General features: G+C 36.6%; 1 protein-coding gene across 1 annotated transcript in view; it reads right to left on the bottom strand.

The window, feature by feature from the left end:
* polr3b (polymerase (RNA) III (DNA directed) polypeptide B) overlaps positions 1-14449 on the bottom strand; it is a gene marked incomplete in the record, with an annotated part of 28720 nt that overhangs the window by 11436 nt on the left and 2835 nt on the right. Inside the window, 8 exon segments of the mRNA XM_024281602.2 lie at positions 1765-1927; positions 3220-3420; positions 4820-4981; positions 6013-6147; positions 6223-6339; positions 11756-11878; positions 12890-12998; positions 14308-14425. Of these exon segments, the coding sequence (XP_024137370.1) occupies positions 1765-1927; positions 3220-3420; positions 4820-4981; positions 6013-6147; positions 6223-6339; positions 11756-11878; positions 12890-12998; positions 14308-14425 (1128 nt within the window).

Raw genomic sequence — 14449 nt, 5'->3', positions numbered from 1 at the left:
TTTTGTTATGAAAAGTTTCATTTTAAGGTATTTTCATTTAAATTTGTGATATTGTGGCACAGGAAAAAGTCAAAATAACAAAAAATTGGCATTATGATCTTTTTTTTTATTATTATAAAAGACTTTAAACTTTTACTTTTATAGACAATTCAGAAAAAAAATTAGTAAAAATTATTGTAAAGTTGACCACACTGTCTACCAACAACATAAGGATCCTTTGTGCCCAATGTTGTCGTCAGGATTGATTCACAAATAAAATAGATAAACAGTTGATATTGGTCAATACTGACACCTTCCCCAATGTTTTGCTCTGTAATATTTGCAGATAACATAGGTAGAACAAAACAGACAAGCACATAAAAAGAATTATGTCAATGTGGCTTTTCCGCTTCAACTTATAGGTAATCTTATAGTATATTTTGAGTGCATCAAAGGCTAAATGTTGTTGTTGGTCACATGTGGTGTCCATCGAGGGTTTCGGTTAACGGGTCTTTACATGAATTCAGTTTTGAGCTGTTCGAAATTTTTGGTGAGTTGAGAATTATGCAGTTTGTGTGTGGTTTATTCATAATTATTACGTAACTCTTAACCCAATTTTGCATGATATTTGCAAGATGCATACACAAATTTGTGGCATTCCACGACCATTCCACATATGTCTAATGGAATTGTCACCCATGTTAGTGCGTATTTACATCTTCTTTGCATGGTTTATTCATAGTTCTTCCATGGTTTTAATGTGAGGTATTTGTGATACATCTGTGAAAAATTTCAGGACAAAACTACAACTTTTCTCACACATGATCAAATTTCATTCATGCAAAACGCACAAATGTAAGTAGTGGCAGTGTGACACGGCCTTAAGAATGTAGAAAAGCACTAAATCAGTTACCATTTACCATATTCTAACAAATGATCAAACTATATCAGCATCCTTTACTGTTATTCTGGAATACTAACTAATCTCCTTTTCTGAGAAGTCTTGGGCAGTGTGTGACGCTTGCTTGGAATACAAAGATTCAGAACCTTTAGAATTAAAGGTTACTTTGATGTTAACAAGCCTATAAAAGTCCAGGTCGTAAACGAAGGAATTCTGCTTTCTCAGATTGATTTTCATGGTTATTTTATTGGCATTTCCACCACAAATAAACTATTAAGAAGATGACACAAAATTGAACTTTTCAACCAGTCGGATCCATTTGCCTCCTTGAAAATATACATCCTGAATATATTCACATACTAAAATGAATGAGGCAATAGACTTAAACTTCTAGTCTCAACTGTGAATTCAGAAGTTTGCCAGCAAAACTATGTATAAGGAGGCAGTTTGGAGGTAAAGCTGTGGAGTCTAAGCTTTGCTTTGTCCAGACGTCAAAGCTCAAAGTGACGGCAGGGGTTTCTTCATATCACGTCTGACAGACTCGCGGCGGGGGGGAACAGAGGAGACACTGTGCTCTGCCTGTGAGGCCACACTCGCACTGAAGGGCTTCCACACCTGCTGCTACCAACTAATTAAATAATATGGCAGCGTATATAATTTGACAGTTATCAGCACAGAGACAAACATTTACAGTAATTAAAGACCAAGTTTGGACTCAGAAATGAGGCTGCTGCAGAGAAATTAAAAACTTGTTTGTGTTGATAAATAAAAAGGAGGTAACCTCCAGTATAATAAATATTTGACAATACAAGTGAGGCGTTAGAATTGGCAGGATCAAAGTGGGCGTAAAGTACTGAACACGTCCTAATTTTGAGGAGACTCACCGTTGAGGAAGACGAGGAAGACGCTGGGGTAGGACAGCTCCTCCCCACACAGCAGGTTGACGTCTTCCACCCCGAGGTTCAAGGCCAGCTTGATGATGGGTCCGTCCTCCATGTCGGTGGTGATGTGAGTCATCAGAGCCAAGTTCTTCACCAAACCGCAAGCCTACAAAGCCACAAACACAAAACACATGAAAAACAAGAAGCAACAAAGATCGAGACTTACTGAAATAAAAATGAAATGTTTTTTTCTATCAGCTTTTTAATGCTTTAATACTGTACTAAAATACTTAATTTTATTATATAAATATATAATTGCCTCATTCTTTATAAGGGATGATCTTTTTTTATTCTTTTGATCTTATTCCCAAAAAACTCTTCTTCTATGGTGTTTTTCATAACTTCCTATAGTACTGATGATTCATCCCATTCCAAAAATATTCTGTCATTTACTTGACGTCTTCATATTTTTCATAGTTTTTGTGTTAAGAGGTGTTAATCGTAGCAGCATAAGGAACTATGTCATGCCTAAGTAACTAAATGACACGCCTCTGCATAGCTGTATTGAAAAATCTCACCCCTATAGTCATTTTCAGTCCATTTCTACTGATAGAAATAATTTTAAAGTTGTTCAGCTTTTGTTTAAATCATCTACTCAGTGCAAGGATCGCAAAAATAGATTATTCGACAGGTTTTTGATTCTATCCTACAGCTGCAATGTCAGTGAAACGTGGTTGTTTTATTTTGAAATGTATCAATATTATCTATATATATTATCTATTATGTATCTATATACTACCATCTCTATTTTTATAAAGGACTATGTTATCTTATTTTTTCAACCCCAGAACAGTCAAAAAAATTATTTTTATATGGATACTACTGACTTTCTTTAGAAAAAAATGAAGGAGATGGGATAAAGGAGGAGTGAAGAGGTTAATGCTGTACTGAATTGAATTTAAATTTACTTTGATTGATGATGCACACAAAAGATCAGGGAGAGTGGACTTTGTTTACTATGTCATCTATCAAATAAAAAATGACAGTTGTAAAAAGACTAAAATAGAAATTGACAAACAGCTTTGAGACGTTTAGCCAAATCTTTGTACTGCAGTCTAAACTCCAGTAATGCTGCCAGCTGCAGTTTCTTCAGCTGAGCTGCTTTTCAAAACCTTATCAAAACTTAAGGTCAACAATGAACTAGAACCTCTTCAGTGGCCTTGCTGTGTTATTTGTTGACTTAAAAACTGTGTTTTTGGAGAGCAAAAAAAGACATTTGCATTTCTTGGTGATGTCAATTCATTTTTGATTTCGGTAGAATGAAGAACATTACTATTAACCACCAATATGCAACAGTTCAAGTCCTTGGTACTCAGAATATTCAATTAGAAAAATTCCAAAACACAATTGAGAACTGTAAAACCTTTTTTTTTTTTTTTTTTGTGTTCCAGCTCTCACCTCTCCTTCAGGCGTGTCGGACGGACACAGCATGCCCCACTGCGACGGCTGCAGAGAGCGCGGCCCGCTCACCTTCCTGGTCTTCTCAAACTGAGAGGAGATCCTGGTCATCATACCCAGAGCAGAAATGTAAGAAAGCCGAGACAGAACCTGGGTGACGCCCTGACGGTCCATCTTGAACCTCTTCAGAGACCAGTTTCCCTGAAAATAGAAAACAGGAACATATTTGCTCGTTATTCAGAGTGACTTGTCTTAAAGTCGCACTCCAATCACCTTTTGAGATATTTTTAAAAACGTGTTCCCAGAGGTCTTATTGATACTTATGGATATCGTTTATGCCATTCTTAGCCAAAATTTTTAAAACAGTGTCTTTTTTTAGAACCACTGGCACGCCGCAACCCCGCCCCCATTAAAGCCATTTTGAGTTTAACACAATTCTCACCGACTCCAATGAAAACAATGTTTTTAATGTGTTCTTGTGACATTTTCTGATATATATTTAAAAAATTAAGCTTAAAATAGCAATTCTGAGTATTTCTTTATTCTAATTGTTTAAACCAGAATAACCTTAAAAAGTCATGTAAAAGTAAAAAGTCATAACTTACATTTAAATGTAAACGTTTGTGATCCAGAGCACACCCATGTGAACAGATGTGTTTCACCCTATCAGTGGAGGGATACACAGCTCTAGGTCCTTACCCCTTCCCCTTAAAAAGACAAGTTCAGACACCACTACAGCTTCAAATGTCTTTACATTTGGAGGGTAGGGAGAAGCCATATGGGGAAGAATTGGGATTCAGACTATGGGTAAATGCGACTGTCGCTGCGCTTCCATTACAGATATGCGCAAAACTTTATTAAAATTCTAAACAAAAAAACAAAACGCAATTTCGCAATTACACTATTTCCATTAAATCCTAATTATAGGAATAAACACAAACCAACTAATGTGATAAGTAATTCAAATGTGAACAATACTTTGATTCAAATTTCTGCCATGGATCTAGCACTCATCATCAAAACAGACGTCAGCATCTTATTCAGGCCATCGAGCGGCAAGCTAGGTGAGAACGGCTACAGATGAAGAGATTTTGGGAAATCGTGATTGGTGGTTTTAACAGAGGGGCTGTTGATCCAACAATTCTGCATGAAATGCTCAACTGTGATTGGGCTGTGTGATGCTGTGAGTGGCACCCGCTGTGCTGTCGCTGTTTGTCACATGACTCATTTAATTTAAAATAAGTGTTTCCATTGCAGTTTGTCATTTCAATATGCCTCAAAAGCCACCTTTTTTGTCCTAAAAGTAAAAAAACTATTTTTTAAATAAATACTGTTTAATAAATACTAAAAAAAAATTATGTTTCCATTATTGCAAAATTAAATTTGCGCAATTTCAGTCGATGGAAACACAACTACTAAAGCGCTTTGGGCCTCTAAGGAGGGTAGTTAAGAGCTACAAGTGTAAATGCTGTTTACCATTTACCATAATGATAATTAAAAGATCACTGGAACGCTTTGAAAATAGATCAAAAGGTGATCGGAGTGGGACTTTAACCTATAGAAATGTTTTTCTCTTTTCCTCAGACTTCTGCAGACTCACGGTGGATATGGCGTTGACCATGCCGTTGGTGATCTGATCCTGCCGCATGTGTTTGACCACATCAAACTGAGCCGCTCTCTGCTTGGGGATGATCTGGTCAGCAATCTTCTTCAGTTCAGAGTTAAACTTCTTGAACAAATCCTCAAACAGCAAAGACAAGAGCTGCAAAGCAGAGAGAAAAACATCACTTCAGATATTTATCAGTTTTCCACATATGACGTGTGTTTTTCTGTGGGCGCGTGTGTCAGCCTGCCTCCACGATGTGTCTATTAACTCCTCAGATCAACGTTCATGTTCAATCAGATTTAATAACCAGGTGCTTACAAATAAACCTGACCTGGCCTTCATCCCAGGTCCCTGTCTTCCTCTGCCAGACCTACAGGAGGCACCCTCTCCCAAAACAACCCCCCTCCGCCGCCGCCGCCACCAGGTGCATTAGCATACATCAAAACAAACAGGCAACACTGCTTGAAATTAATAAAGAAATTAAGCTTCTTTTGCGCAGCCAGGCCAATTAGTTGAATGTCAGCGAGCCATAATTGGAGGGTGAAGAGATTGCTGGCGTTGTTGGTGTGTAAGCCTCCTTTTGAAAGGGGGCTCTGTTCTCCCCCACCCCCTCCTCCTCCCATCTCACGCTCCTTATACAGAGCAGGTTGGGGGGGAAATTAAAGGCCTTAAGACAGCAGTAATTACATTATCAGAGCCGAGCCTGCGGATTAGCTCAATCGCCCCAGTCAAGGCAGCGTTTCTATTGTCACGGTGCTGAAAAATCCCCATGCTTCCACAGCCGCTGGATTTTGGTGCCACCGCATATCTCCCTCCTGACAAAGCCAGTCTGAAATAAAGGGGGAGGGGGCACCAACACCAAACAAAGAAAAACAAAGCTGAAGAAATATAATGAGGGCCTTATTAAAGGAAGGTGGCAGGAACAAAGATGCAGGTGAGAGATCAGAGCTGGAGCGTACTCTGCCGCAGCGCTGTGATCCACTGAGGCATGGCAAACACATATTAATAATAAGCATTAAAAAAATAAAAAAGCTTGTTTTCCAGAGGAGGAAAGGGCAGCAAAATGATTTGGGCTTGGAAAAATAGTTGATCAACTTGGAACATTTTATGAGGAACAAGCAAAGAGAACATTGAGGAAAGGATAGTTTGTTTTTTGAAATAATTTACAAAAGAAAAATAAAGCTTACCTGTCCAGCCAGCTCCAGACGCTTGTTTCCATAGTAATCTCTGTCATCCACCTTGTTATCACCTTGAGCCAGGATCACTCTCCGAACCATCACAGCCAGATAAATACACTTTGCTCGAAAGTTAAACTCTTTAACCTGAAGAAAAAGTCAAATGTGTCCGTCATCGTCCAATACTCAAAATACGACACTACAAACTTTCAGAAAACTCACAGGTACGTGAGTGAGGATGAGTGAGGCCAGCAGCTCCCTGGCCTCCTCCATCTTGGTCTTCTTGGGCCCTCCCCACATCCGCTGCCTGCGCACTTTATTCCCAAGAAACCTCAGAGCCTGAAAGACGCAAAACGCAGGAGGATGACGATTAAAAAGATGCACCAGCAGAAAAAAAAAAAAAACACATTTACATGCACAGGACATCTTCCAGCACTAAAACAAACAAAACAAACAAATCCAGCCAACTTTAAGGATTCTCTACATTTTTAACTGCATAAAATGTTGGTAAAAGTGAGTTTGAAACAACTTGAACTGGACTGCAACAAAATAAGCTGGGGTAAGAACGCAAAAAACAGAATCAACACTGAGCTCATTTTATTTGCTAAACTCTGTATGCACAAAAAACAAGTAATTGTTGTTTTTCAAGTTTTAAAAGCTGAAGACAAAAAAACAAAACAAAAAAGCTCAATTCTTTCAGACTTTAAGAAGTTGAACTCTCAGGTGCTTTTAAAGACCCACTCTAAAGTTATAGCATTTTCTAATGGCGTGATGAGGGACATATAGAAAGAAAAAATAACTCAAATTTTTGAGTATTACTTTACTTAAATTGCTGTGAATCAGGTGCAGACTAAACAAATGAAAAACAGCTTATTTGTGACGTAGAAAATATGAGAGGCTGAGAACGAGCTTTCTACTTCGGTCCATCCTGATGCACTCACTTAAAGACAAATAGATCCACGAACGTCTTTGTCTTCCTCGTCCGAGTTGACATCTCACCTTAAAGGTGGTGTAAGGGGCAGAAAACTAGCGGGAGAGCGTTTAAACGGACTGCGCTCAGCGATTTCCCCCCAGAATTCTGAGGGGAATTTCTAATAAACTCTTGCCGCTCTGCAGAAACTATGTCCTAGAAAAAGACATGGTTTTTCTATTTTGGATAAAAACACCATAATCATTAATAAAAGACCACTGGGAACGCTCTGAAAATAGATCAGAAGATAAATTTAATTTTTAAAAAGTCATTTTTAATGTTAAATCTTCTACATCAAATTAATTTTAAAAAGATAATGACATTTCTAGTTATTTTTTACTTTTTTTAAATTGATTTTGTAAAAGAGAATAGAACATCAGACAAATGTTAAAAAATAAACTCTAGAGGCAAAATTTCTCCAAAAAAGGTGCTTTAAGCTTTTATGAATGTCAATGTCAGAAAACATACATAATAAGAAACATTCTAAAGAAACTTTAGGAACAGTGTTTGAGGTGGAAACCTTTGATCATAATTTTAAAAGTAGAAAACTTCAGTGGTTTGAATTTGACAACTAAAAAGCAATATTATTATAAAAAGAATTATTCCATTTAAAAACTTTAACACAAACAAAAAGCAACACCTTTCTGAAATTAGGATTGTGTTTGGATCACCTCTAAGTATTAACTAATTAAACCTACATTTTACTGCAGTCTGAAAGAATCTTGATGTAATGAGATCATGTAAAATACTCCACAACCTTGAGTTGCGTGTATTCTCGAATCAGCTGCAGCTGAAACTCTCCACGCAACTATAAGGGGTCAGAGGTCAAAAGGCTGACAGCTTTTTGCAGGACCACCCACCCAGTTCCTCGCGGTGCATAAAATATTGTGCACCACTGCTTCAGCAGAAGCAATAAAATGTTAATTTAAAGAAATAAAATGTTAAATAAATGAACAAAATCCTGATTTCTAGAGAAGAATTAAGTTTGTCAGATTACGTATAATCTGATAATGTTTCTTTAAGCCTATCTGCCTTTAATTATATAGATTTAGGCCTCATTGTGCACAATACAATGACTCGGTGAATGCCATGAAAAGACATAGCGGAGGCTGGCAGACAGCGGAACATGAGGGCAGCGGCGGTGGGTTGCTAGGACACAAATATGGCCTCATCAATGCATCAGCGGATCCTCAAACAACATAATCTTTATGAAAAACAAATTGGGCGATTGCATTCAGCTGTAGGTGTCAAAGAAAGCACGTGGAGCTCCTGAATAACCACAAGAAGCGTAACTTAACTGTCTGCAGACACAATGCCTCTGCTGTGTGCTGAGAGAGCAAAGGAAATACCTTGTGACAACAATCAGCAGTTGCTTGTTTGTGCGTCTGAATAACAACATTCTGGTCTAAAGCTAATGGGCGCACATGACTGTTTATAGACTTCCATGCAGACGATTGTTTTCTGAGCACATCAGGCACATTATAGACGAGTTTGAAGACAGGAAACTGGATAAGAAGTTTTTTTTTTTTTTTTTAAAAGAGCAGAAGTGATTTGAGCTTAAAACTTTTTATCCTACATGATTAATGAGTGTAAATGACACACTTCAGGTTCAACATCCTGATTTTTGTTGACAGCGTGAAGTCACATGGCAAAGACTTGAAACTAATTAAAGAGCGTCAGAGCAGCGAGCACACTTACAGCCGGACAGAGGGAGGTTAGCCGTTTAAAGTATGCTATTGCAAAGTTAATTTTATGTAAAAAAAAGACTTTCTAATGGAAATAATCGGCACACACTTTTTAATTATTAATACTTGATTCGCATTAATGACTTCACAATCGAAAATACTTTAATAACTTTTCTAATTAAAATGATCTGTACATTAGTGTTACCTGATTTATTTAAATAATTTTTCAATTTAAAAAAAAACAAGGAAAAAATCAGTCTACATTCTTATCATACTTTCTTTACATTCATAACTCTTCCAATGGAAAATAATCTGCATATATATATATATATATATATATATATACATATATATATCTACGTACATAGTCATGGGATTTATTGTTACTTGAAGATTCATAATAACCTGAATCTATGTGGGAAAGACATAAATATCTGATCTTAAGTTACGAATTTAATAAATTACGAAATGAATAATTCCTAATTAGATTAGAAATAAGCAAATTTTAATCTAATTTCTAGTCTAAGCCTACACAAGCAATGTTTTCATCAGCTCCAAAATCTCACACTTCTTCTTTTACTTTTGTCAAATCTTTTCAGAAGTTCTGTTTCCTTCTTTCGCTTGCATCGTCTTCCTGCCGTTCTCTTTGGTTTTCTTAACCTTTGGCATGGTGAATTTAAATCAGCATCCCTTCATTGATATATTAACTATCCCACATCTGATCAGTTCTGAAGCATCTCATTCTAGCATTCTCTCTACCCCCCAAAAAAAGAAAAGAAAACAATCAAACATCAATGTGAGTCCTAAAGAGAACCTTATTCATGCTTGATCCATGTTTCATCCAAATGAAAACTACGTTGGATACACTACAGACCAAGTAGCCAACAGCAGAGGTCCCCAACCCAGTACTGGTCCGTGAGTTATTTTTTTACCGGGCCACAGATAGAGAGAAAAGAAATTCAAACACTAACTTAGATTATTTCTGTTTTGTTTATTTTCTGATTCTGAAGGAATTTTATTTAGTAAAACTACCAGATTTTGTCCATCACATCAGTCTATGACTCATTTTTTAAAATTATTTTTATGAAATTAAAAAAAACAAACTGTTTTGCTGTGTTACAAACCAGACACAACCTTTATAAATCAACAACTTTGTTTCCTTGAACCTTCATCGTCTTTGAAAATATTGTTTGACATTAAATTAGCTGAAAAGGCTTGGGGACCACTGGCCTACGGAACCTATTTCAGGTGTTTTTCTGGTACGCTGATTTCACAATGGGTTCCCTAAAGTTAACATCCACTTTTCCTTTCAATAAAACCTGCTGGTCCTCAGTTTCTCTGGACCATAACTTCTGGTTAGAGGCGCTCTCATCGGTCTTCTTCAGAGATTTTATTCATCTCCTTTCCATAGAGGAGCCTCATCTTTTATTGTCCTCCACCTCCCTCTCTTCTTCTTAACCCCGGAGAACTCAAGAACAATTTGGAGTTTTTAGAGTTATCATGACAATTTGTTTGTTTGCATATTTTTGGTAGCAGCAATTAACAGCTGCCAAAAATTAAAACAATAAAAACATTAGAAAAAAGCGGCTATATTTGACAATTCTATAGAGTCAAACCAGTATCCTGGTTCTTCAGTCTTCAGACATTCTCCGACTTTCTAAGATCTTGTTGAACAAACCGTTTCTAATGTCTCCTAAACACTTCGGCGCCTCCATAAAATCAACAGTTTGTCCACTCTTCACTTCATCCTAACAGACCCTGACTACTTCTTGCTCCCCACGACTTCTAGTTTGATCAAACTCTGCTTCTGGAGTCAAGTAACCACAGAGAATAATGCGAGTTCTACCCAGTTTCTCCCAGTAAATGTTCTGCCCAAAGTGACATTCTGGGTAAACAGATCAGACAGATACAAACCTGTACGCTAGGAATATTTTTGGGAAAAAGTAACAGTCACACAGTCTGTAATATAATGAGGATTAGGAAACATTAGTTAAAAAAATAATTAATTGATTAAAAAAGGAAATATTATTAGTTTCGTTTAATTATTAGAAAAAAACGTAGTTTATAATCGTGGCCAAGGCGGATCAATGTAAGAACTTTAGAAGAATCCTAACTTCACTACCGGCTGCTGCAGTAAATCATTTCTCCAGGTCCAGCCTGTTATAAGCCCAGATAACAAAAAAGTCCTGTCACTTAGGAATAGCTTTTTACCTTATATAGTACTTAGAACTAATTAGCCTTAGAAGACCACGATAGAATTCAAAATGTGTTAATAAAGTTTTTAAATTTTAAAGATTTTTGGTAAAAAGACTCACAATTATGTAAATTGCGTTTTTAACATGTTCTTGTGGCATTTTCTGATGATGGAGAACAAAGAAAATTAATCTCAAAATTGCATTTCTATTTATCTATTCATTTTGTAAATCAGAAGCAGACAAAAAAAATACTATTAGAAAAAACTTGTTATGTAGAAGTGTGTTTTTCAACCTTTTTGAGCCAATTAACACTTTTTTTTCTGGCAAAATAACAAGGCAAACCAGCATCCCAAAAAGTGTAAAAAAAGTGCATTTTTTTGTAATAATTGAGTGATAAAAAATGGGAAGTTGCAGCTGTTTTTCCTAAGAGTTGTGATAGTTTTCAATAATAATGTTAGTGTGCCCAGCTATTTTTTCCCCCCTCCACTTTATTAAAATGCAATTTTATGTAACCTCACAAAAATCAAATAAAATTACTTTTTTTTTCTAAACGGTAATTTATTTTCAAAACATTTTTGTAATGTTTGTGCAAGAGGGTGGAGTTACTTCAGGTCAACAATCCCGCCCACAACTTAAAGGCAAATTTCTAATGAACTACTGCAGTAACTATGACCTAGAAACAATGTTGCTTTTTTTTTTTTTTTTTTTTACTTTGGAAAAAAAAAGCATTTTCATAATTAAAAGACCACTGGGAATGCTTTAACAATGGATCAAAAGATGATCAGAGAGAGACTTTAAAGTTCTGACTGGAATAATGAGGTACTCTGTCGATGTCAGAGAGTGTCGGCTGAAACCTCAGGTTTGTCGGTCAGATTTCAGCCTCATCTGGTTCTGATCTGAGGTACCTGAGTCTGCGTGAAGATCTGGGCTTTCTGACACTCCTCCAGGCTCGGGGCGAAGTTGGCCATGACATGCTCCTCTGTGCCAATCATCTGCACGATCTCCTGGTCGCTCTCCACACCCATACCCTAACCATGCAAACAGTGTGAAGGAGACGCAGAGAGATAAAATTCGTGTGACTGTATAAAAATCTGACAGGTTACACAGAGCAGAAGAGTGAGCACACACTGAGGAGCATGGATGTCAAACGTGTTGACTGAGAGGGAGAAGTGAGCTGCAAAAACTAAAGCTGGTCTGACATTTGCTTATGCAAATGTGAAGCTGTGGGAACTGCTGGGTCTGACCCGCTGTGGGTTCAGGGTCCCAACCACAGAGAGTCACAGAAGTGAAGCGGCAGATGTTTAACTCTGAGCAAAGAGCGATACAAGAAATTAATCTGCTAAAATACAACTTTTCTTTATTGAAAAAAAAAAAAATATTACATCTCTTTACATTTCAAAGAACAACAATATTACAAGCCTCTTCCAAGAGCCTCTAGTTGGGTTATAGCTCCCCCTGCTGTACATTAGGAGTCCCTAAACCAGAGGTCTGAAACCGATGCAAAAAGAGCCATTCGGTCCAGTTTCTTGCTGACCAAAACCCACTGAGTTAGCCGCGGAGTTCCACTTCAGCAAATATTAAAATATGTTTTACGTTTGTGTAGCCATTTAATTCATAAAATATAGCTTTTAAATATTTACAATAATTGAGTATTGTATTTTTCCACATATAACAATCTTAACTTATTTTCCTTTTGACAGCAACATATGCAAGTTCCTTTCAAAATAAAATACACCTTGTTTCAAAAAAGATCCTTCTGATTTATAATTATGATCCAAACTTCCACAGGTTTTAAGAGGATTCTAATAATGAACAGCTCTGACAGCTGATTAAACATTTTTGTCCTCATCTAGCTTATCTGACATGTACATTTTAGAGAAAAGGTGAAGAACACAAGGCCTCTCGATATAGTAAATGTCAAAACTTAACAAACAAACCTATTATTTATTTAAATTGTGATTCTTCAGAGCCAAAAAGAGCCACAATGGAGCCATAAAAGAGCCCCCATGTGACCTAATGTTGCAGTGTCTGAAATTTACCTTAAAGATGATAGCGATGGGCGCGTCCTCCGACAGCGTGTTATGTCTCAGGTAGAAGCGTCCTTGCTTCACAATAATATTAGTTCTACTTTTCTTTTCATGAGTAGAGCTGTGAAGAGAAAGAAAACACAAATTTCAAAGAGCCTAAATTTATTTCCAGCAATAATAAAAAAAAAAAATCACTTATGATTTTGTTTCTGCTAAATTAAGGTGATTTTGAGCTGAAGTGGTTTGATGAATGTTTGCATCAGCAGGCAATAAGGGGTTAAAACACAAAACCCATCTTACACTATTCTGCATGAACATTCTGTCAAAACATTTGATTAAAAACTGTACATTCAACAAACCAAAGATAAAGTTATATAAAGCAAACATAGAGACTAAAGATTTTTTAGTCTCTAGGTTGACAAAGTTGCATCAAATTATATCAAAGTTTGTTCATTTCGCCTGTATTCCCTGGGTTTCCTCTACGCTCCCTGAATAAACGTCTAAGTTCTTCAATCACAGGAACTGATTATTACATTTAATAGCAGTAAATTTAAAACTAAATGAGTCCAGGGATGGGTAAACTACAGCTCGGAGGTCATATGCGGGCAATCAACCTATTTAATCTGGCCCGCTATGCTGGAATAGATTACATTAATAATCCTTATTAATGCTCTATTTTTCCTATAACTGTGGCATCTCCTCATGGATGGTGCACTAGACATCCGTTTAGGTGCAGAAAGTTATTCTGCATCTATGTTGTGATGGAAGATTTGTCATTTTTTCAGACGTTTATGTGTGTTTTCCAAGTCCAAGAGTTTTTTTTCCCCATTGTTCCAACACCACATAAACACAGCATTACGTTTTTCCCTGAAAGACAAACCATTGGTGCAATTGGCACTAATATAAGAACATTTTTTAATAAAAACTTCAAAATGCTCTGTTTTATAATATACATGAATATTCATTTTAATCCAAATTAAAGCATGTTTTCTATAGAGGATTAAACGAGACAAATTGAAATAAATATATATTCCATTAAATTATTAAATAAATGTATCATTAATTTAGTCCTCCAAATTTTTTTATCCAGATTTGATGTTCTATATTTCTCTTATGAGGTGAATTACAAAACACTCCATGAATCTGGTCCTGGTCTGACCCTTCTGTCAAAATTTTAAAGTCCTTTGTGACCTACAAGTTAAAAAGTTTGCTCACCCCTGAGTTAGTGTATTTGTCTCCAATATGAAGGAGTTTTGATGACTTTTTTGGATTATGTACACAGCAAAGTTATTATTAGAGAACCACAAACTGCTTGAACTGTTTGCAAAAACTGAGAAAATATATAAAGTTCAGGCTGAAAACCTTCCGATGTGTAAAACTTGAACTAAAAATGACATTTCTTAAGCATCATTGGTGCCTGAAGGATGCACCTAGTAACTGAAGCTCCAACTGTCCCCTTCCTGTCTTGGTCCACGATGATCCGGTTCTTAGACAGCTGCTCCTGGATCAGGATGACTTTCTCCTGACCTTTAACGATGAAGTAACCTCCTGTGAAAACAGAGTAATGAATCG

The sequence above is a fragment of the Oryzias melastigma genome, linkage group LG6 (assembly GCF_002922805.2).
Source record: "Oryzias melastigma strain HK-1 linkage group LG6, ASM292280v2, whole genome shotgun sequence".
Taxonomy (NCBI): Eukaryota; Metazoa; Chordata; class Actinopteri; order Beloniformes; family Adrianichthyidae; genus Oryzias; species Oryzias melastigma.
The sequence above is the reverse complement of the archived record's forward strand: the minus strand, read 5'-3'. Positions and strand labels throughout refer to the sequence as shown.